This window comes from Paramormyrops kingsleyae, chromosome 1, assembly GCF_048594095.1.
Source record: "Paramormyrops kingsleyae isolate MSU_618 chromosome 1, PKINGS_0.4, whole genome shotgun sequence".
In the NCBI taxonomy this organism is placed as follows: domain Eukaryota; kingdom Metazoa; phylum Chordata; class Actinopteri; order Osteoglossiformes; family Mormyridae; genus Paramormyrops; species Paramormyrops kingsleyae.
This window is the reverse complement of record NC_132797.1, coordinates 62,284,767-62,308,611: the sequence shown is the minus strand read 5'-3', so window position 1 is coordinate 62,308,611 and position 23,845 is coordinate 62,284,767. Positions and strand designations below refer to the sequence as shown.

Below are 23,845 nucleotides of genomic sequence, written 5' to 3'. Positions count from 1 at the left end.
GGACCACCACCCCGGTCTGCCAATCCAGCGGCACTGTCCCTGACCTCCACGCACTGTTGAGAAGGCGTGTCAGCCACGACAGCCCCACAACATCTAGAGCCTTCAGGTACTCCGGGTGGATCTCGTCCACCCCCGGGGCCCGGCCACCACGGAGTTGTTTAACCACCCTGGCCACCTCAGCCTCAGTGATGGGCAAGCCCCCCCAAGCACCCTCGGGCTCTGTGCCCTCAGATGTCTCAAAGGCAGTATGCGTAGATGTATCTGAGGCAGGGTTGAGGAGGTCCTCAAAGTATTCCTTCCACCTCCGGATGATGTCCCCAGGTGAGGTCAACAGCCCCCCCACCCCACTATAAATAGTAGGAACCAGGAGCTGCTTCCCCCTCCTGATACTCCGTATGGTTTGCCAGAACCTTTTTGAGGCCGACCGAAAGTCACTTTCCATGGCCTCACCGAACTCCTCCCACGTCCGGGTTTTTGCTTCTGCGACCGCCCGAGCCGCGTTCCGCCTGGCCCGCCGGTACCCGTCAGCTGCCTCCGGAGACCCCCGGGCTAATAATTCCCGGTAAGCCTCCTTCTTCAGCTTCACGGCCCCCCTCACCTCTGGTGTCCACCATCGGGTACGGGGGTTACCGCCACGACAGGCACCGACCACCCTGCAGCCACAGCTCCGTACGGCCGCTTCCACAATGGAGGTCCGGAACAGTGTCCATTCAGACTCAATGTCCCCTACCTCCCCCGGCATGCAGTCGGAATTCTGCCGGAGGCACGAGTTAAAGCTCCAGCGAACAGGAGCCTCTGCCAGACGTTCCCAGCAAACCCTCACTATGCGCTTGGGCCTACCAGGTCTGACCGGCTTCCTCCCCCGCCACCTGAGCCAACTCATCACCAGGTGGTGATCAGTTGACAGCTCTGCCCCTCTCTTTACCCGAGTGTCCAAGACGGAGGGCCGCAGATCAGTTGATACGATTATAAAATCGATCATCGACCTGTAGCCCCGGGCATGTTCGTACCATGTCCACTTATGGACACCCTTATGCTCGAACATGGTGTTCGTTATGGACAAACCATGCATTGCACAGAAGTCCAACAACAGAACACCACTCGGATTCAGATCAGGGAGGCCGTTCCTCCCAATCACCCCCTTCCAGGTCACACTGTCATTGCCCACGTGAGCGTTGAAGTCCCCCAGCAAAACAATTATTTACCATCCAATTTGTTTCTTACCTCTTGGTTACCTTGTTAGGCTTCCTTATCCATGAAAAGAATTGTTTTAATATTTTTGGTGTGGCTTTCTGGACCTTTCTTTTGACAGCATTCCTCTCGTTTTCAAAAAAAAAAATAATGGTAAAATAAACCTCGAGTGAATTATATACATAAACTGAACTGGTCTTATCTTACCTTACATGTATGGGCATGCCTTACCTTGATTTTGTTTTAATTAATTTAGTTTAAATAGAGATTCCTGACAAAGTCAAAAAGCTTTGATGCAGATTATATTTAGAAAAAAGGGTTCTTGGGGGGTGCTATATAGAACTATAGGGGTTCTAACCAGAGTAAATAGAACCATTGCCTTCAAAAAGGTGCTATCTCTTTTAATTGAACCCTCTATAATGGTTCTATATAGAACCTTTGAAGGTGTCATATATGTACCAAGCTATAGAACCCTTAAAGGTTCAATATGTAGCCTTTTGTTTTAAGAGTGTGCATAAATATATGTGCTGCTTTTATGCATTTTTAAACTTAAAAACAGGATGGTGCCAACCCTAACAGCACAGGAAGGTTAATAATGTCTCTAAGGACAGTAGGAAACAGGGGTCTTTGATCCTCGCTTCACTAGACGCTGCGGGTTGTGTTGAGCGAGGCAGTTTTGATAAACCACATCATTTTCATTATTAGCGTTGTTGATGTTGTCTATTTCATCTAATAAGGCTTTGGGTATATGAGGGGGTGTTGCTCCGTCCATACCTGCTGATTCAGGTCTTTCGTAGATTTTCTCTTGACCGGTCCGCGCCGTCTCTCATAGAAAAAAAACAGAGAATACCTATTGTCACGCCCGGCTCGTACGATCCTCGTGTGTGCCACGCCCACCTCATTACCCAGTGTTTCTTCCCGATTGTAATCACCTGTGGCTTGTTAAGTTCAACCTGTCTTGTGTATTTAGTCCATGTCTCAGTCAGTATTCCCCAGTTCTGTCATTGTATTGTTGTGATGTGTTATGGATCTAATAATAGGATCATGCCCGGGTCCCTGAATAAACCCCGGTCACCTGTCTGTCCGGCTCCACGCTCCTGCTTTCCTGCTCGCCTTATCCGCAAGCGTGACACCTATTATTAGAATAAGTTTTTAATGTATAGCGTTTATCATAAAACATGTATAAAAGAAATAATATACTCACTCTATGGAAGTCCCGTGTAGTTTTCTTTTTTTTCTTCTTTTTCCAGTGGGGTACTTGTGTTTCTTTACCAACGGAGGAAAACCTGTACGGTGACCGCTCAGCGTAATAAAAATATCTGCGACTGGTTTTTAACTTCTATTTATTGAGAAATATACAGCCTATCAAGTTTTAGGATACCGAGGATTATCTTATTTTCTTAATTATGCCTATTTGATGTACGTCGCGGTCTTTTTCTTTTAACTCATATTTGTACTTATGCGCAGACGATACGCTCAACCCGGGATGACCTACCGGGGTGTAAATAACGGCTGTATCAGAAAAACCAAAACTTAAAACAAAAAAAAAAAAAACACGTTATATACTGTAAGACAAAATGTCCAATTTGATGTGTGGCCCATAAAGTTGACCGGGATGACCTACGGGGATGTAAATAACAGGTGCATGAGAAAAACCCAAACTTCAAACAAGAAAAAAAGGGGGGACATCCTCACTCCCTACCACTTTCACACGGCCAAACTGCTGCTGCGGGGGGTCAGCTTTCACAGACACACGGCCAAACTGCTGCTGCTAAGCGTTTATTGGAGGATAGCGTCAGACCCACCTCCTCCTCTCATTCTTAGCTCCAACTTTCTTATTTTCACACAGTTTCTTTCAGACTCGCGCAACAGAGGGATAAGCTCCAACATCGCTCTCACAATATCCGAGTCCTTTGCACAATGTCCAAAGTCCTTATCCTTACATTTACACGCTCCGTACCGACTGGGACCTTCCCACAGTACCGCACCACAGGCAGACCCAGCATACGCTCACACTCCATCAGGTAACCAACCCGCTCAGCTACGCACTCAGCTCCGCGCTCAGTACCGTGCTCAGCACCGTCAGCCATCACCCTCATAACACGGGGCTATTCTGATAAATCACACTCATAAGCACACAATTCACTGAAACTTCATTTCACTCTCCAAACTAGTCAAAATAAAATTAAAAAATAAAATAAATAAATAATGATAATAATAATTTCTTAAAAAATTAATTAAAAATAAATAAATAATTTAAAAATTTAAATGAATTAATAATTTTTAAAAACCACCCCTGTCTAACATATGCAAATAATTAACAACGTCACTAGTCGTCACGTCACCTGGCTCCACCCCAACCCCGCCCCCCCAGTGAACTCTTGACCCGCAACCTTTTGACCTTTAGGTCATAAATCTTTTTGAAAGGATCGTCATTATCCATCTCTCTAATGGGTGCCCGCGAGGTGAAACTCTCTCAGTCATGGGTGACTTAAATGCGACCACTGGCACTGACAGGGCTGGCTGTGAGGATTGTGTTGATCCCCATGGGTCTAGTGACTGGGGTGAGAGTTCCTTGATTTTGCACAAGGTCAGGGGCTGCATGTCGCTGGATCCTGGTTCCAACGCTCTGAGCCGCATAGTTGGACTTGGTACTCCAATACTAGTGGTGCAGCAAAGGAGATTGCCCACGAGGATGTGATAAGTCACTGGAGGGTCCTGTAGAACACCAGGACCTACTGAAGTGTGCAGTTTGTGAATTCTGACCACAAACTTGTTTTTGCTACTCTGAAGATTCAGCTTAGATCCAGTAGGCTACTACCTACTAGGAGAATGAGGCTGGACTTGGCCAGACTCCAAGGTCAAGCTGTTTCTGATGAGTCTGCATACAGGTTGTGTGAGGAACTTGTGGACTTGGGTGCAACTGCCGAGTCTAATGTGATGTTGGAGACCTTGAAGGTTGCTGAGGGCTGCGTTGTTGTTACCGGTGATCCCAGAAGGAGGTGTTTCATCTCGCAGAGCATCCTGAAAATTATCAAGAGGAGCTGCAGCACACAACTTCATGGCAACTCCAGTCTGTATGGGAAGACGATAGCTGTGGGGGCTCTGAGGGCAGATAAGGAGGCATTTGTTAGAGGAATCTGTGAGCAGATAACACACCATCTGTGGTCTCGTGACCCACGTCCTGCATACATCTGAATCTGTTCCTCGGAGACTTGCAGTCAGCGCGGGTGAAGAAACGGTCCTTACAGATGACACTGCAGTTGTGACCCGCTTGGCCAGCTACTCTGACCAGCTGTCTAAAGCTGATCCTCTGGCTAGGATGTTGGACATCTCTGGGTCCACGTTTCTTGATGCTGATCCTCCAATCAGCTGTGAACCACCCTATTTCATTGAGATTGCATGAGTGTTGAATCAGCTGGGGGTAGGGAAGGCCATACACGGCAACTACAGGGGGGTAACACTGCTCTTAGTGCCAGTTAAGGTACTTGCTAGGGTCATCCTTAACAGGGTCCGTGATCACTTGCTCGCCTACCAGCAATCAGAGCAGTCTGCTTTTACCCCTAAGAAGTCTACCATTGACCGCATACCAGCACTGAGGGTCCTTATTGAGCACAAACGCGAATATTGGCAGAGGTTGTTTGCAGTCTTTGTTGATTTGACTTGATTGAGCTGCCCTGTGGGACATCCTGAGATTTCACGGGATCCCCCCTAAAGTTGCTGGATGTCATGGCTGGCCTGTACACTGGTACTGTGAGTGCTGTGCAGAGTGGAGGGAGAACCATTGCGTTCTTCCCAGTTGATTCTGGGGATCATTAAGGGAGTTCTTGTTTCTACTCTGTTCACTGCTTGCATGGTCTGGGTGTTGAGCAGGGTTGTGGGGTCCAGTGATTGTGGGGCATCTGTTGGTTATGAATGATTTACTGATCTTGACTGTGCTGTGATCTTCGAGTCAATGGAGGCCCTAATTGGGGCTCTTGAGAGACTGAGCGTAGAGTTTGACTGTATGGGATTATGAGTGTCTTGGATATAGACTAAGATCGGATTGGGACAGCATGGGGGGTCATGAGGTCACCGGAAAGGGGTGTATGGCGCACCCAATATCTTTGCAAGAGGACGAAGGTCCAAGTCTTTAGAGTCCTGGTGCTCCTTGTCTTGTTGTATGGCTGTGAGACATGGACGCTATCTAGTAAGTTAAGGACCCGAGTGGCTGGACCAGGCCAAGGGGATACCCACATAACACATGGCTGCAGCAGATGGATGGGCCTTTCTGGAGGGTGGGACTGGACTGTGTGGACCGCCTGGGAAGTCGCCAGCCGGGATCCCGAAGTGTTTCGTCATGTGGTGGGGGCAGCAACACACTGCATCAGTACATGCTCTCCATCCTGACCTGTACTTTTTAAGTATTTCTAAATAACAATACTATTACTTTTACTAAAGTATTATTAATGCCAGGAATTGTACTTTGTCGTTCATCTGTTACAGAGTTTAAAAAAGAGTCTAAGGTCAGAGGGTCATATGATAAAGTGCGAAAGAGAGAGTAGACACAGGCCACCATCCACCAGTCATAATAACTTGCATTCAGCTGGCGAGCAGGACCATGGAAGATATATCTAGCAGTCCTACAGAGTCTGACTTAAACCCACCTGGCACTTCTTCAGATTTATTGTCCGAAGATGCTCCAGAAGATATTCCCTGGCCACATTTAAATACTTTAAAAATCAGGTGCCTGTTACTTTTAGTTGAGTAGTATTTCACTGGATGGCTTTTACTCTTACTTGAGTAACATTTTGGTTGTATTGAGCACTTTTTCCAACACTGCCAGAAAGAGCTCATTGATGATGGGCAGTTCACCAGACTTCTTCTTATTATTATCCATCCATCCATTTTCTGTACTTGCTTATCCGACTCGCTATCTGGGAGGCTATGGGCACAAGGCAGGGAACAACCCAGGATGGAGCACCAACCCATCATAGGGCACACTCACACCCCATTCATGCACACATGCACACTTATCTGGGTTTTGGTAACTCCAATCAACTTCTGCATGTTTTTGAACTGGGGGGGGAACCAGAGTACCCAGAGGAAACCCTGTGATGACAGGGGGAGCACATGCAAACTCCACACATATGGAGCCATGGCAGAGACTTGAACCCTGGTCCCAGAGGTGTGAGGCCACTGTGCCACCCAATATTATTATTATTATTATTATTATTATTATTATTATTATTAATAATAATAATAATAATAATAATAATAATAATAATAATAATGATAATAGTAAAAATAATACATTTATTATGCCATTTTGGTTTTTGACAAGTAAGCAAAACAAATCAACCAATGAAACAAAAAATACTAACAGTTATGCTCTTGTTTTCACCTCTCACTTATGGGACCTTCTCTCATTCCCAGTTATAAAGTGTTGTGTCCTGTTCTGGACCTCAGGAACCCATCCGGATTTGACATCACCAAGAACCTCATCCTGCCTGCTTCGTAGTTCCCTGTCTAGTCACATGATTCTCTACAACTGGCCTGATGGTGTCTCATTGTTTAAGGCAGGTGTGACAAACTGCAGTCCTGGAGGGCCGGAGCCCTGCACATTTTTGGGTTTCCCCTCAGTTAACACCCCTGGTTCAGCTCCTTGCAACGTCTTGTGCTAATTACCACACAGCTCTTCAGCTGAGTCATTTTTGGTGGAACAGGGAAAGAACTAATCTACACAGGGCTCCAGCCCTCAGGAACTGACATGTGCATTACACTGCTGCTTCATGTGAGCCTCAGGTCTAACATGCAACCTGTACATCATACAGGAAGACACTCAGACATCACAGGAAATCAATGATTTACTATCGATTATTACACAGCTCTCTGGAATGCTTGATTCTGATTGGTCAGTTGAGACATTTGCAGGTTCGTTCTTTTCAAATAATAACCGCTCCAAAGTAATAACGCATAGCCGGTACTACTTGTATGTTTAAAATCCCTCCGCGCCAACAAAGATTACAGTTTAAAAATTATAATTTAAAAGAAATATGCCAATAAAGTGTTTCAAATTCATATTCATGTCCAGTTTTTTTCCTTATGTGGCAAGTAGCCGTGTAATAAGCGGGATAATGTACAGGCAGCCGGTAGTTATCGCGAAATAAGCCCCTTCAGTGTGATACACATTATCCCTTACTTATGGTACTGCAGATTGAATCAGTAATGCATTAAATCAGTAAACAAATAGGAAAAATAAGTCAACTCAGGCCCTCTCTCCAGAAAAACTTACCTGATATAACGAGAGTAGAGGGTTCCCTTTAATTCACCCATCAGTAACTTGCCTTTAGGTGTTGTAGGGAAATGTAATCCCGACATGTTTCATCAGTGAATACATTTTGCTGACAGGCTGTTTAACAAAAAGAGGAGAGTTATACATGATTTTATGACTAAAGCAAGAATGTGGTGTTATATCTCTATACTTTTTAATTTCTTAAGAATCCGCCAAATGCTGACACTAATTCAGCTGATGTGATTTTTTCTGGCTTAAAAAGTGACACTAAGAAGGCCACTGGGTCACGTGACCCAAGATGAAACTGCTTGCATTCATTCTGTTAATTGAACATGTGATGGCTTGTAATGTGGGTGTGACAAACTGGAAGTATCTGACCAACATGCGTGGCTGTATGCCAGCGAGGCACTGCTCTCAGCTTCAGAAATACAGCCCCAGGTTTGTGTGGTACTCACAGCTGTTTGGTGCCATTCAGCATCCTTCAAGATTCAAAATTCGGGATTCTTCATGTTCCTTTTGTACACCAGTTCATAGTGTAGCCAAGTGGGGAATATTGATCCGCTCGCCATATTGGTTCCCCTGTGTTTTGGGCGGGGCTTAGTGCTGTATATAGGGGGTGGATGGCTCGGTATGGCGCTGAAGCGGTTCCTGTTGCTGGCTGCGGAGGTAGCAGCCGTGGAGTGAGTGCGCAGGGGGTTGATTGGCGCACTCATTGTCATCCCTTACCCATCGATGTGGTATGTTGGGGGTCGAGCGGTTGGTGTAATGCACGCCTTTGGGGAGCTGTGTCCTGTTGCCGGTAAGCCCTCGGCTTTAATATGCGTGCCCCGCGATTATAAATACCGTCATTAAGTAGCCTGTGTTTTTGTAGTTGGGGAGGTGGTGAAGGTGGCTCCAGCAGTGTTATAAGTCCTCATGCTGGTGGTAGGTACATCAGGGATATTAGCGGGGTTATTCGTTGTTAGTCTGACCTGTAATTATTTTAATATATTGCAGGTTTACTGGGAACGTGGACATCGCCGCTGATTTGTCTGTCTGTTTACACGCTATCGACAACGGCGTATCCTGTGGAGCGCGTGGGCTCGCGGGGGATTTCACCCAGTCTTTGTTAGTGCTGGGGGGTAGCCCAGCGTGGAACCTTGGTGCCCGGAGCTTCTCTGCGTACTGCCTATATGCTGCCTCAAGATTTTGTATTTTGGTTTTCTTTGGTTTGATTCATTGTATTGCATGGATTGATTGTTTGTATTTTTTTTTGGTTTATTTTAATTGTTTATATTGATTGCTGTGATTATTTTGTATTTTGGTTAAGCTTTGGGAGGTCAAGTGGGCTTTGCGGGGCGACGGAAAGTGGGTACCATACTAACCTGGGGTCCTGTCTCTTTGCCTGTGTTTCAAGGCTAGAAGCCTTGAGCGGCACCTTCCTGGCTGGTGGTGGAAGTCACCCGTGTGCGTGTGCAGTATAAGTCACTGGTATTGGCTCACTAAGCACGTGTGTGTGTGGTTGTCTGTTTGCTCACGTGAAGTACCCACGGAGGTCCCGCCTGTGGAGAGTTCCTGGTCCAGAGATCAGTTGTGCTTTTATCTGGCTTGGTCTGCTGCAGGGGTTTGGCGCCGAAGGGGTTTTTAGATCTATTGTGTATAGCGTGGAATTATGAATCTCCCCTTGAATGTAATAAAATCTTTTACTGATTCACGTCTCTGGCCCTTTCCGGTGAATCGAACCTGTGTTATTTGCGAGTTGGGTTATCAGCATTGTCCCCATGTGGTGTCCCTCGAGTGGCGTAGTCGGCTATTCATAAAAAGGGTATTGTAGATCACTCCGCCACAATAGGAATTTTTACTTGCCATTCAGTCAGTAACATGTACAGTAACAGTATTAGACAGCACAAAACAAAACAAAGGCACCAATGCAGACATATACCTAAATTTACATTTTATATATTTAGCAGAGGGTTTTGTCCAAAGCAACGTACAAGTGAGGCAAACAGCTCATTACAAAAGTACATGCTGTCAAGCAGTCGACTAGGCAGAAGTGCAGCTAGGCTGAGCTTGCAATGAACACCCAGGGACAAGTTAGGGCTGCCACCTGTTCCAGTTTTCCTGGGATTGTCCTCTTTTTTTTTTGAGCAACTGTCCCGGAAAATGTATATTCTTATGGGAACACGAATTGTCCAGCTATTTTGGGATAATAAGAACATAAGAACTATACAAACGAGAGGAGGCCATTCGGCCCATTGAGCTCGCTTGGGGAGAACTTAAGTAATAGCTCAGAGTTGTTAAAATCTTATCTAACTCTGATTTAAAGGAACCCAAAGATATCAGGAAGACTATTCCATACTCTGACTACACGCTGTGTAAAGAAGTGCTTCCTTAAATCCAGTTTGAAATGTTCTCCCGCTTGTATTTGAACTAATGCTAAAGTAACTATTCGGTTGAACAGCATCCAAATCTGTTAGAATCTTATAGACCTGGATCATGTCCCCCCTCAGTCTCCTTTGCTTGAGGCTGAACAGATTTAGCTCAACTAACCTTTCCTCGTATGACATTCCTCTAAGACCAGGAATCATTCTTGTGGCCCTACGCTGCACCTTTTCTAAGGCTGCAATGTCCTTTTTAAGATATGGTGACCAAACCTGCACACAATATTCTAGATGAGGTCTCACCAAGGAATTGTATAATCTTAGGTAATCTCCCTTGACTTAAACTCCACACACCTGGAGATATACCCCAACATCCTATTGGCCTTTTTATTGCTTCCCCGCACTGGCGAGAATGAGACATGGAAGCATCAACATACACACCAAGGTCTTTCTCATAATCAGCTACCTTTATTTCAGTAGGTCCCATAAAATACCTGTACTTTATATTTCTGCTCCCTACATGAGGTACCTTACATTTGTCTATGTTAAATTTCATCTGCCAGGTATCGGCCCAGTCACTAATTAAATCAAGATCCCGCTGTAGCTGCTGAGCCGCTAGTTCAGTATCTGCTACACCACCCACCTTGGTGTCAGCTGCAAATTTCACCAGTTTACTGTACTGTATATATTGGTGTCTATATCATTTATGTAAATTAGGAACAATAGTGGTCCTAAAATTTAACCCTGCGGTACCCCACTATGAACGCAGGCCCACTGTGATATTTTGCCTCTTATAACTACTCACAGTAAAGTTAAGGGTCGGCAAGTAATATCCCTCATCTCTTTTAACACTATAGGTAAGATCCCATCAGGGCAAAATGATTTATTTATTTTGAGCTTAGCTAGGCTTTGCAAAACATCAGCTTCAGTTATATATATATATTAGTTATAGACGATGCTGGATTAGTAATAAGAACTGGTAAGTTACTAGTGTCCTCAACAGTGAATACCCGTGCAAAACTATCATTGAACTCATTTACTATATCAATGTCGTTTTCAATTATAAGACCCTTAGTATCCTGCAGATTAGTCATTTCAGCTTTTAGAGCTTTTAGAGTTAAAATACTGGAAGAAACTTTTGATAATGTACATCTAATTTAGAATTTTGTAATTTCAAATAAAACATCACTTGGATTCCTTCTACCACTATTCTTTTTTCTTCCTGGTTATGCTTATACATCCAATCCTCTGCCCATAAGCGGTTAAAAACGGGTAAAACACAGTGACAACTGGCCTTGTCTGTACTTTTATTTGATTGGTAACGCAAATACGAAGCTTACCTTGTTACCTACTAATTGCACTGGCTATTGGTCTGCCGCGCGCAATGACATCCATGCCCCCTCGTGACTTAAATTGTTAGCTAGATGTAACATTAGTTTAAAAAAAAAAAACTACTGTATTTGTTTTTTTCAATTTTGTGAAACGGGGGGAGTGACCAGGAAGAAGGACAACAAAACAATATAGGTCAAGCTTCCATTGTCAACGAAGAGGCGATTTCCAATGTAAAACGCAGAGGCGGTGAAACGAGACAACTTTTCTGAACCGGTAAGGCCCAACCAAGATGGCATGGGTGGATTTAGCAAAGCAGACTTTCCTAGCTAGCTGGATAACTTAAGCCAAACGTGAAAACTGTTCAAGAGGACATTATTGGACAGTCCTTACATTTGGCTTAAGTAATCCGGCTAATGAAAAAAGACTGCATTGTGGAATACCACCCCTCCCCGTTCTTCGCCACTCATGTTTTGTGCCCAGCCGAAAATTCAGTTAAATATGAAGATAAAACAGTGCTGGAAAATTATGTAGAAACAAAGTAGCACCACAGTTTTGTATTAAGCAAACGCAAAAGTCTACCCCTTACAACTTTTGGTCAAAGCAGAACATGAAGTTAGATTAAACTTTAAATTTTCATGCTTTGAATTTAAAACATTAATTGAGGGACAGCAGGGACTTCTGCAGGCAGCAAAAAGGTCAGCTTTAGGTTGTCTAAATTCACTAAGTTAGAAGGTTGTTTATACTGTAATATATTATAATATGTCTAATAATGGTTTGATAAAGTGTAACTATTACAAGTGTAACACGTATTGGAATACGAGCTACACAACAACTTCTAACAAAACAAAACTAGAAGTTGCAGAGGTACGCATTTATGGAACAGATATGAAATAAACAGAACAAATGGCTAAAACAGAAAATATGGCACAGCAAAGTGTGAGTGCAATGTATTGCTCTGTCCTATACAGTGAACTGTGAATTTATGAAGTTGTTTTCATAATGAATATGGGGAATGTGTGATTCATCAGCAGTTTCTCCACTGTATTGTTGAGTATGCATTAGTGTCATTACCAAACATTTACCTTTAAATATACCTATATGTGCTTCTTTTGTAAAGTATGACGCATGAGAATGGTGAGTGCGTGATGTGATCCAGGTGTTTCTGTTAGCTGCTGAGGATATGAAAGGTAACCTCACATCTGGTGAGTATGGTGAGGTTTCGCTGCCCTCCAAAGGAAGTGAGGTCAAACCCTGAATATCCACCCCCTTGGTAGGCTGGCAAGTCACAAGGGGTGTGGCATTCACGAGATCTAATTTTCTCATTAGTATAAACTAGCATAAACCTTTTACATTAACAGACGATAATAACTTGGTCAAAGCATTAGCACCTGCAGAAGCGTGTGAAGAGACATGAAACGTTTTTATGGTCATTTGACATGTTTTAATGGAATATGACTGTAATGTTTGTGATTATATCATTATTTGTCACAAATTGAACAGAGGCTGGCATCCAACTGCTAATTCAGGTTAGGGTCATGGCTGTGTTGTGCTATTGTGTAAATAAATAAAATAAAAAGTGAATACAATTCAGAATTAAATGAAACAGACATATTGCACATGTTCTTTAACACATTCAACAAGGCCTCATTAATGTGTTCTCGTCAAAAGCAAACACAGCTGCAAGGGTTATATTTTATATGAATCCTGCCATCAAGCACCTGAGATCACAAACCTGTTATAGAGCAATTTCTCCTGTTAATAGAATAACTCTGGAAGGCGTCCATGGTGCTCTGTGCTTCTACTGTCTGATTAATGTTTACGCTGTTCAGCACTGAAAGAACTCACCACACAATGGCTAGAATGATGGAAATTTCTGTTAAAGAAGAAGCAAATGTGCTATTTCCAAGTTTCACGAAGACAGGCGAGCTTGGGGGTCAGGAATCCAGAATGTGGTATATGAAGCCATGTTTGCTGTCGCCGTTAAAAGAGAAATCAATATTTTAAAAAATCGATATTTAGGGCTGGTTGTCTGCAGACAAGCTCTGATTTTTCTTCTGTTTATCACTGTGTGGGCCGGGGGTTTCAGGAGATATTTATCTATAAATAATCACATTTTGCACAAATACAAGATGTGGCCGCTAATTGATGATAAGTGTGGCCTCTGCACTGAATGACCTTTCTCACTCCTTGGGTCGTGTTGGAGAGTGGAATCGGATATTATGATATGGGCCCTGTTTTGTGCCGGGACGTGCAGGAACCACAATCTGAAGGAGACTTAGGTGTCTCCACGGGAACAGTGGAGTGGGAACAGCTGGGAGGGATTTTACCGATATAGGAGGTCAGTCAGCAGAGCACAGGGAGACGCTGATCTTCAGCTGTGCACACATTTTGCAGTGGTATTCAGTGTCTACCTCTTCCTCTTGTATGCCTTGGCAGTATTAGGATATTTTATGATGTACTATAAAAAGCCAAAACAAAAAAAAAAGTATACGTGAGCTTTACATAGACGGCTGAAACGATCAGCTATTCAGGATGTAGCAGGAGGTAACTAAAGGCTCCCAGGAAGATCCTTGAAGTCACTCTTAGAAAGCCTGAAGTGCATTCTGGGAAGTGGACAGTATGGTCAGTACCCAAGCTGTATTATATCCTCCTCAGTGTTACTGGCCTTCATCAGGGACCCCCTGGGCATGTCTGTGAGATGCACATTTATGCTGAGTCCACATCCTGGGATAGATGCCAGCTGGTTCAGATTGAGCTGGGATAGGGCTGTTCTCCTCACCCTTCTGTGAAGCTGACCGCTTTCCTGAGACCAATAACCACAGCATTTCCTAATTAGTGTCCCTTCCTTGCCATCATAACCTCACTTTTATTGTTCTCACTTGGCTTCCTTGTGTTGCCCCCCCCCGTCTACCCAATCTCCCCATTATCCATGAACACCCCCAGAGGCCCCACCCTCGTATGATTAGCATCTGCCCCAGCAAGCACCCCAGTGGAATCACAAGGTCCAGTATTCCAGACGCTGTAATGAGGCTCCAGGGATGGTTTCAGGGCAGGTGCGTCTCGTTCTGGCGATCCCTGTCATTAACTCGTGGATAGGTGGGTGAAGGCCCCACCCCCTTGCTGGTGTGCCTGTGTAAATGTCCCCATTGGGACAATGTGGTACTGAACCCCTCCCAAGCCATGCTATAGCCACGCTCACACATAAAGCAATATGGGCAGGCAGAGGCGTCACTGTGCCCCCAGGCCCATCCAAGTTCTCCTAACTGGAGAGGGAATATCCAAGCCGTTGCACCCAGGTCACTCTCGCTTCTGACTAATCGCCCCCACAAAGCTCCTCCCTCAGGCTATCGCCCTCCTCTCACAGGAAGCACACTGGCACTTATAAGCTCATAAGCGTATTTGCACACAGCCCAAAGCTGCTTGTACTCTACATCCAGCTGTCTCGCCTTAACTAAATGCCTAACTAATATTTATCTGCCCATCTTTATTTCTATTTCTGTCTCCAATTTATCTTTATTCTATGTATTGTTTTGTGTAATTTTATCATAATGGTATGTTTAAGTTGTACACTTCATGGCACATTCTGCACCCAAACAAATATCTTGTACTTAAATAAGGATAAATGTATGCTGATTCAGATTCTAGTTCTGATTCTGAAGGAAAAGGCTGGTCCACTAGACATCCTGGTGGTTCTCTTACTGTTCATCCTTTAAGCAAAAGTCCATTTGCTATCCCACAGTGCTGTGTCCTGCTTTTTGTGAGATTATTGTCTAATGATCCCATAATTCCCCATTTGTGTCCCTGTCTTCTGATCTTCTTTGTCCAGGGATGGTGTGGGCATTACCATCATATCACTGTTCTATATTTTACCTGCTTTGTGTGTGCTGTTTACACATTTCCTTCTCCACTGCTCAGTTTAGGTCTGTCGTTGTTGCCACAGCAGTTTAAAACAGGTAGGATTGTCGTGTTGCTAATAAATGTGATTACGAGATTCTGAGGATGTCCTCTGGATTTGCTCGTGGGTCTAGGTGTTCTTGTGGTTTTCATTACGTGTCCTCTTTACCAGGAAATCTGGTAAGTGCTAAAACAGAATAAGCATTCGGTAATTCATTATCAAATGACAGTGCTGCGTTTGGCGGGACCTGCAGAGCAGTCAAAGGAAATCCAGAAATTTCTGGCAATTCTTACTGGAAAATAACTGTGAATATGTGAAATGAAAACCTATTCTTAGCACTAGCGGTAATTTACAGGGTGTGCAGTATCACATAGAGCCGTTTGAAAATGGCAATAAAACAAAATGTGTATAAGCATCTGACTTCAAGGAGAAATTGGATTATGGGATTGATTTTTCTCAACAACATCCGATGTTAAACTACAGTGGGAAAGGTTATACTGCTCAGGCAGTGAGTGTGTGAGAATGTGCAGTCCTTGCTGTAACCCCCCATTACGGTACCCGTTGAAGTCAGCAGTCTAATCGTAATGCAGTGTCCAGCCTCACACGATAGCAAAAACACACTTGAAAGGGTGGGGGTGTAATTCCTCTCATCCCAGGCCATAAATATCCAGTTTATTGACAGGGTGAATGAGACCAACACTTTGCTGAATAATTAGATGCTGGGAAATGCTGTTTTATTTGTCTAAACCATGAAGATTAATGTTTACATTAACTGATATTAACATTCATTTAGGAGACATGTGCTTTAAAAGCAACATACATTTATGAGAAAGCAGGGTTAACCCTTCCCTGAAGTAACTGGGGGTAAAAGGCCTTGCTTAAGGGCCCAATGGTGACATCACTCTACCAATGCTGGGATTGGAACCAGTGACCTACTGATCATAGACCCAGCAGCCTAACCTGTCTCTGTTGCTCAGTTCGGCATTTATGTATGCACTGATAACCCCCAGAAGAGCTGAAAGTATGAATTCTGATGTAGATTTGGAGAGAATCATTGCTATATAAGCTGCTATAAAATCAGTGACCGTGTGGAGAAAGAGGGCAGTACGCAGCATCCTTGGGTAGCAGCTGCTTAGACACAACACAGAAGAGTGCTGGGACCCCAGAAGAGGGAGGGCACTGTAGTGCGGCTTCTGCATCCCAGGTGGATGAAACAGTTAGCAGGAAGAGTGATGCAGAGCGGTCTCTACACCTCATCATTGGCAGTGCACCCTTGTGGCAACCCCCTCTTGCTCTATCCTGCTTAACATGCCACCCTGCTCTGGCTCTCGTCACCTTGCCCCGGGCTCTCCTTCTTATGATGAGGCATTCCCCCCCCCCCACACACACACACACACATAGACAGCCCACCAGGGGCAGACAAGAACCCTTTGCTCTCAAGGATTTATCGGTTCGTTTTCCACCAGAGCGGATGTCCCTCGGCACGTATCGGTACTTTGTAATTATTTATTTATGCATTTCAGTCGGGCTCCCAGTTTCAAAGTGCGTTCCATAGATTAGGCTTCCCTGGAGACTTGTAACCCCACCACTCTAGAGACCCCCCTCCCCCCGACCACCCACAAGTAACTTCAATAATATAAACTCCCTCCCCTGATACCGATACTATTACACAAGCAGTGTAAACGCAGTCTGGGATCAAGCCTTTTGGTTTTTTGGCATCTGTGTCAACTGGGAATGGCAGCCAGGCCTGAAGGCATGGCATATCTCTATCAGACACTACGGTGCTGTGGGTTCAGAGCCCAAACAGGCCCAAAACGAGCCTACGGAGACTGCTGACAGGAATGAGTGCTACCCTGCACTGACCTTCCTCCTCTAAGGCTCTGTTCAATGTTCATGTTTCCAGCACAGATGCCAGAATCAAAATGCCTAGTTTTCTGTGAAAAGAGGCACATCTACTTAAGACAGAGGTGCTAAGGGGCCTATCATTTATTTATGCATTGTTTGTCCTTTTACTCGTAATATATCAGTGTTTGTACAGTGATCTCTCCTGTTTCTGAACTGACGACTTCCTTTCTTAACACCCTCTATGATGTGGCCACCATTGTACCCAGAATCACACCACAGTCTCTGAGGGTTAGACACCTTGTATTCTGGTTAACTGTAGAGACGAGAGCCTCCCGGTGGGGGGTTGTGAAAGGGACAGAGCCGCCTGACACGATGGGGTCAATACCTGATGGTTATACTCCTTGAGGGCGTAGACAAGTGGCAAACAAACATGGTCACATGACATGGAGACAAAATGTAACTGAAACGCTGCCATGGGTCTCACAAAGCAATGGCGGATCATCAAACTGAATTAACTGTGGTAATCATGGGCACCTGACCCTGCATGAGCACATATAAACCAGATATACACCAAATGCCAAAAATCAATGTGTATTCCTCCTCTGACCGTTTAGAGGACAGCAAGGTCGTCTCTTTCGAGTTATCACTGGAATTTGACTTCAGTGACGGAGATACAAATTATGGGTCATGTATACTTAGGTTTATGTGTTCAGAGGCAATATTGTATTGGAGAGTTATGAGACATGTCATTAAATTGCCTCCTAAAATTGCTTGAAGCACAAGGGAAATCTGAATTTTTAGCAACTAGTAGCTGTTTCAATGTCCATTAGAAAATGTGAGAATGAATGGGATTCAGGATTTGAATTGTCATTGGTAACAAACAACAAATTAAGTAGTTTATATGGGGGACATAGAATGTTCATTTTTCAATGAACAAAATGGGCGCTGAGAATCAATACTTTTTAATTATAAATTTGCGATCTCATTAATTGATACTGATTTGCTTGGAGAGTATATCTGGTTTCCAATGAGGCGTCTGAACACAGTGCTGTGTTATTGCATTACATGAGAACGTTAGATTGCCTGCAATGTCCTTGTGAGGAGACCTCGGTGTGCAATTCAGGAGTATAATGAAAATGTTGTGTTTCCCTTGTCCTGATCACAGCTTAAGAAATTGAAATTCCATTACTTTTCTTTTTTTCCTTTATTGACCGAGGTTTTTTGCTGTTGATTTTTTACATAAGTGCAAACAGCACATTTTATTATATTATTATGGATTATGAACACATGATGTTGGTTAACTACATGTATAATGCATTATGTAGAAGGAATTAATTGGAATTCTTTCCAAAATATCAAACCAGATGACACCGTGCATTATACCACATTCAAAATGCCAAATAAAAATAAAACATGTAACAGTACAGTGACTTTCTCAGCAAGGTGGTACTTATGCCGTCTGACATAATCACACCCCTCTGTATCTCTCAGCTTTACAGAGATGCAAGCTGCAGGTTTATGCAATCACTGGGATTTACGCTTCTCTGCTGAGATGCTGACGACACTCTTTTTCATTCTCCTATTTGTGTGTAATGCACAGGAGGCTTTGTCTTATTGCTGTATATTCTTTTAGAGTGTCAGCCGTAAATGAGTCTTGGTGTCATAATACCACAGTGTACCACATTGGGGGGTGTTTATAAACGAAATGTTACTTAGTGTTTCATATCATCCTTCATTCGTAGATGTGCGTCTCTTGAACCCCGTCCTCCAGGAACTGCTATGCGACTCTCTCCATAAGCTGGCCCCGTGCCTTGCTGAATATTTCATGAAGAAACTCTGTCATCTTCTGCCGGGATTCATGACCTCTGTGTTCGAACACTCATAAGGAGCATAGCACATATTAAAACCTCTGCAGATAACAGCACACGCCTTGTGGCGCCGGTCGTGCTGTGGGCTCACCCATCCTCCTCATGCCGAGGCCTTCTGTCTTATAGTCTGAAAGTCTGACACATCCCTCATAAGACAATCACATTCAGAAGCTGTCCTCAGCAGACGAGAAAAGGGCCATAAAGCCACAGGCTATGCAACCATCGCTATCTCACCAGGAGCCTAATGTGTGCCACATTTCCGGTAACATCTGTCACACATCCCTGAGACAGAGAGAGAGGGGGGAGATTTTGTACCTTCCCATCTCCTACGGGTAGGATGATACCAGCTGATCCCTTCTTTTCCACCAGATTTGGGTGGAGCTGTGAGAGTAAAGTGGGAAATGGATCTTTGGCAGAAGCAGCTATTTCTATCTGGTTTCTTTTCTCTGAAGATGTGAAGGAATGGGCCCTGGAACACCTGGCAGGTTTTACAAAGCAGCATCAGGCTCGGCCTGTTTTTCCATTCGCTGCCACAGAGGAGTGGGCGCACCCACCTGGACGGGTGGATTTCCCCATGCCAAAGCAGCAGTTGGGTCACAGTGTTTGATGCAGCTGTGTCCAGGTCATTTTTATAAGTAAAGAAATTACACATTAACATTAAATCTCTGCTGTGTCTCTCAAAGTGAGCACTGAACAGCCAAAGTGACTGCAACTACAGCTCTGGAAAAAAACACAGCAAAATTTTCAGTTACACTCATTTCTCAGTTTATGGATTCACACCTATGTAAAATATAATTATAATTTTTGCAAACTCCAGACTCTTCTGTGCTTGTCATTGATGATCTTCCTTGCTTTGTGGGTCGTCAGTCCTGCTTCTAGGCCCCTGTTATGAATTGTCCTAGCAGTGCACTTCTCACCTGCATTTAATATTTCCCATTCTTTTTGATGGTCACTTGAGGTCATCCTCTGATTTATGAGACACCGTTGGATAAGTTGATGGCCATCTTTGGCATTAGAAAGTTGCTTCTGCCCTCTACCTGGCTGGATTTTGGTTATTGCCAGAGTCTCCTGCTTCACCTTGTTCTTGTGTACTGCTATCTTAGGAACTTTTAGTCTGGAAGCAGCCTGCCTGGCAGTGTAGCCTTCTGCCAGCAGAACCAGGATTAAAGCCAGATTTAAAAATGCAGATTTGAAAAAAATATATAGTGTTGTCTTAATTTTTTCTAGAACTGTGGTCTGCTTGGGTAACTGCGCTCATGGAGGTTCTTCAGTAGCATGAATTGCACACAGCTTTCACCTCTGCTTAAGAGAAACTGCCTTCACAGGAAGCAGAGGTCTCTGACCTCACAGATGGAGCAGAGGTGTTAGTGTCCTGTCACTCGTGCAGTGGCAGATGTGACAGTGGCAGTGGGGACAGCATACAGGTGACATGCTGACCTTCATCTTCTTTCTCGTCCTAAAAGGTAAGTGGTCCAGCCTTAACATTTTCATCTGAGATTAATTCATCATTGCATTCCAGGTCAGATGTTTGGAAGTGAGTGTGTCTGGCTGCTGCTTTGGTTTCTGGATCAGCATCTTGCTGTGCATTCAGTTTCGGGGGCTTTCCACATTTCTGGACCGAAGGAGGTCCGAATCTCGGTGGGCGGCACCGTGCAGATCGCTTGTCCCTACCATAGCTTTTATCGGGACAACGTGAAATACTGGTGCAGAGGATATAACTGGATTTACTGCAGTGTTCTGCAGCGCTCCAGACCAACACCCCCCCAGGACGGGGATCTTCTGGTATTGGACAATAAACAAAGTCACATGTTCACGGTGACCATGAGGAGGGTACAGGAGCAGGACAGCGGTTGGTACTGGTGCGCCATCCAGCGTGTTAGCAATCACGTCAAGGTCCCCATCGAGCTGATCGTCATGCCGGGTGAGTGACACTTTCAAATTAATGTAAGCATAGTCTGCTTTGAAGCTGGGGACATTGGGGTGGGGCGTCCCTCCATGCTCAGGATCCCGGGTGGCATGTCGCTTTTTAGAATTGAAAACAGAGAGGGTGATGATGACATCACCATCCCTCATCACAACCCCCAAGTTCCCCTGCACCACAGCGAACTCTATGCCTCCAAGCACTGTGACCCCCATGTCACCAACCAGTGGAAATGTCACAGTTGATGGCAGCACAGAGTGGTAAAACACATGATTTTTATGACATGTGGATCATTCCCAGGTCCTGTGTGGTTTCACCACGGCACAGTAATGTTACCTCCATCATAAGGGAGACTGGGGACAATTGTTTCATTTTTATAAAATGTAGAAAAATTACATAATACATAAAACAGTTTTTCCTTTCGAAGTAAAGGTGATTTAGTTTACTAAACATCAAGGCACATTACCTTGATCAGGGCCCTGGGCTACCACCATGGGAGGGTGAAATTTATTATACAAAGTTGGTTGAGGCCCCATTTTGGCGGAGGCTCCTGCCCTTCAGCCCAGGTAAACCTGTGCATTAAAGCTAATGCTATAATAATGCATACATTATAAGTTATAAGTTAATAAGTTATGCAAGAAGAATAGTGTAAATACGCCCATTCAGCGATTGTCCCTGGTCTCCCTAATTTTGGGGTTTTTTTTAGGACTGCAGATGTTCAGGGCTTGGTGTGGACAGTGTGGAGCATTTCACGCTGGGTGCTGTTTGCAGCTCTCACTCTGACTCCAGTGGCTGTGAAATTGTGAGTAATGAACTTCCACTCATTCTCTCATGTCCTACAAATCCAAAAAGTTACCACCACTGGTCATGTTTTCCATTTGCCCATAAACATCTACTGCATCTGTTTTCATGCTCATTTTTTTACATTAATCTACACAAACCATGTTGCTTTTTGCATAGGTGTTTCATGAGGAGAACAAACATTAATGAGTACGCAGGACACAAACTTCAAGAAACTTGGAACACAAGTCATGGACCCAACCTGGATAGCTCTGCGAACATTTCCAGAAGTTTAGCTGACCTGTAACTACCACAAGTCTGTACAAGTGCCAAAAATATAGTTGAGACACTTTAGAACATATGAATGTCTGCTTTCCAAATGTTTGGCATCACTGTTTAATTGTATAGAGTTTGTCCAGCATATTTAAAGGCTGATCTTGATGCAGTCAGAATGCAAATATAATGCAAACAACCTGTGCCTCTTATCAGTGAATCATGTGGCTGCAGCTGAATACATGTAGCATGCAGCCAGGATCAAGAGGTTCAGATACCATGCAGCTAAGCATTAGATTATCTGAGGTACTGATCTAACCTTTTTTTTAATGTGGTGTGATTGTTGTTGCCGGACGTGGTGGTTCCAGCATCTCAGAAACAGCCACCCTTCTGTGCATTTGACACACTACAATGTCTTGAGCAGTGGTTCTCAACCTTTTTGCACTGCAACCAAATTTCTACCATGCCATTTCGCGAACCTATATCTGGTATAAGTCTAAATGAATGCTATTATCCAGTGCACTCTGCAATTTACACCAATCAATGCCTATTGCACAAATCTTATTGGATGTGGCAGTAAAATTAAAATTAAGCATCTGCGGTTTGGCTTCTTGGATTGGTTGAGTGTTCACTAGCTTTGTGCTAAGCATTTGCAGACCCAAGACCCATTTATATTGGTTAATTCTAGGATTGGGGCTGGGAAATCTGATTGTGGATCTGTATTAGGATGAATTCGCGGATGATTACGTCACCCACGTGACATGGAATTAACTTTACTATAATATTCTGGAAAGTTGTAATTGTGGATTAATTCCGATCGCGTGTGGACTGATCGTCCTCAAATTCAGATCAATCGTCCATGATTCACCCCGAATGTTACTAAACTGCACGAACATGTTATTTACCGATCCCCTGTAAAACCTAATTTTGCCATAAATAACTTGGGCTCATAAAGAGAAGCCAGGATGCTCATCTGGGCCATTAGATCGGCATGCAGGATGCTTATCTTGGTTTCGGGAGATAGGGTGGGGGGTTGGTATACAGCACACTGTATTGCCTTTAGGGGGGAACAGGGAGGCATTGCGCAAGGACGCCTATTGTAGTATGTTATCGCAAGCAGCATCACTCGGACAAAAGGGGCAATTGGAGCACACTATATTGCCTGGGGGGAAGGGGTGAGCCTGGCCAGCTTACCCCCTGCCCACACGCAACTCTAAATTTACTATAAAGGAAGGGGGAGATCCCAATACTGACCGGAGTTCAGCCGTGGGATAGAGCGCGCATCGCCCGGCACTTTCTCGGAACTCACGTGTTGGTCTCCTGCCAGGACTGAAAGGGCTCCCCAGTCCATGTGTGAAGGTGGGTGATGATAGCACGTCCGAGTGTAAATAGCTTTGCAACTGCTTATGCTTTCCCTTGATTGTTGCGAGTAAATTATCGCCGCTTGTGATAATATTTCGTAACTTTTTATGTTTCCTTGCTTCTTGTATGTATTATTGCTTCTTTTCTATATATATATATTCATACCTTTGCACCTAATACTATTAGCTATAAGATATATATTATTTGATATCCGTTGTAGTACGAGTTATTTTGCATTGCCTTCAATATGATAGCTCAGTATTGGTGTTAATGTGAGATCATTTTGTATTACTTATTAAAGTGTATTTGAGTGAACCTAAGCGTGCCTGTTTGTTCCTTCGAGAGCCCTATATCCCTCTCTCATCCAATTTTAAGACATGATCAGAGTAGGAGCTTGCTGGTTTTAAAATGCTTACATTTCCAACTCTGCCTAGCAACCCTTTCAGAAATTGCCATGACCCAAATTTGGGTCGCAACCCTTGGGTCGAGAATCACTGGTCTAGAGTTTACAGACAATAGTGTGATGGACAAAAAAACATTCAGTCAGCAGCTGTTCTTGACACCTTCTAAGGAGATTTAGCGCGTATAAATCTTCCACCGTGTGTGCATCTTGCAGTTTGGCATCTTACAACCTTGTGTTTCTCATCTGTGTATTTGGGTTTGGTGCTCGTTGGGTGCCTGTTGTGGTCCTTCTATTTACAATTGCACGCGGGGCATGCTAGGACCAGTGCAACACTAGTATAA

At 44.1% G+C, this 23,845-nt stretch overlaps 1 protein-coding gene across 1 annotated transcript in view; it reads left to right on the top strand.

Moving 5' to 3' along the window:
• The window catches only part of LOC111842937 (CMRF35-like molecule 2), a 45,386-nt gene extending 21,970 nt beyond the window's left edge, over positions 1-23,416 (top strand). Inside the window, exons 3-7 of the mRNA XM_023810085.2 lie at positions 20,091-20,228; positions 20,357-20,686; positions 20,796-20,946; positions 21,393-21,488; positions 21,647-23,416. Coding sequence (XP_023665853.2) covers positions 20,195-20,228; positions 20,357-20,686; positions 20,796-20,946; positions 21,393-21,488; positions 21,647-21,773 — 738 coding nt within the window. The 5' untranslated portion in view covers positions 20,091-20,194 and the 3' untranslated portion in view covers positions 21,774-23,416. The remainder of the gene's footprint in view (positions 1-20,090; positions 20,229-20,356; positions 20,687-20,795; positions 20,947-21,392; positions 21,489-21,646) is intronic.
• Positions 23,417-23,845: the final 429 nt, after the last annotated feature.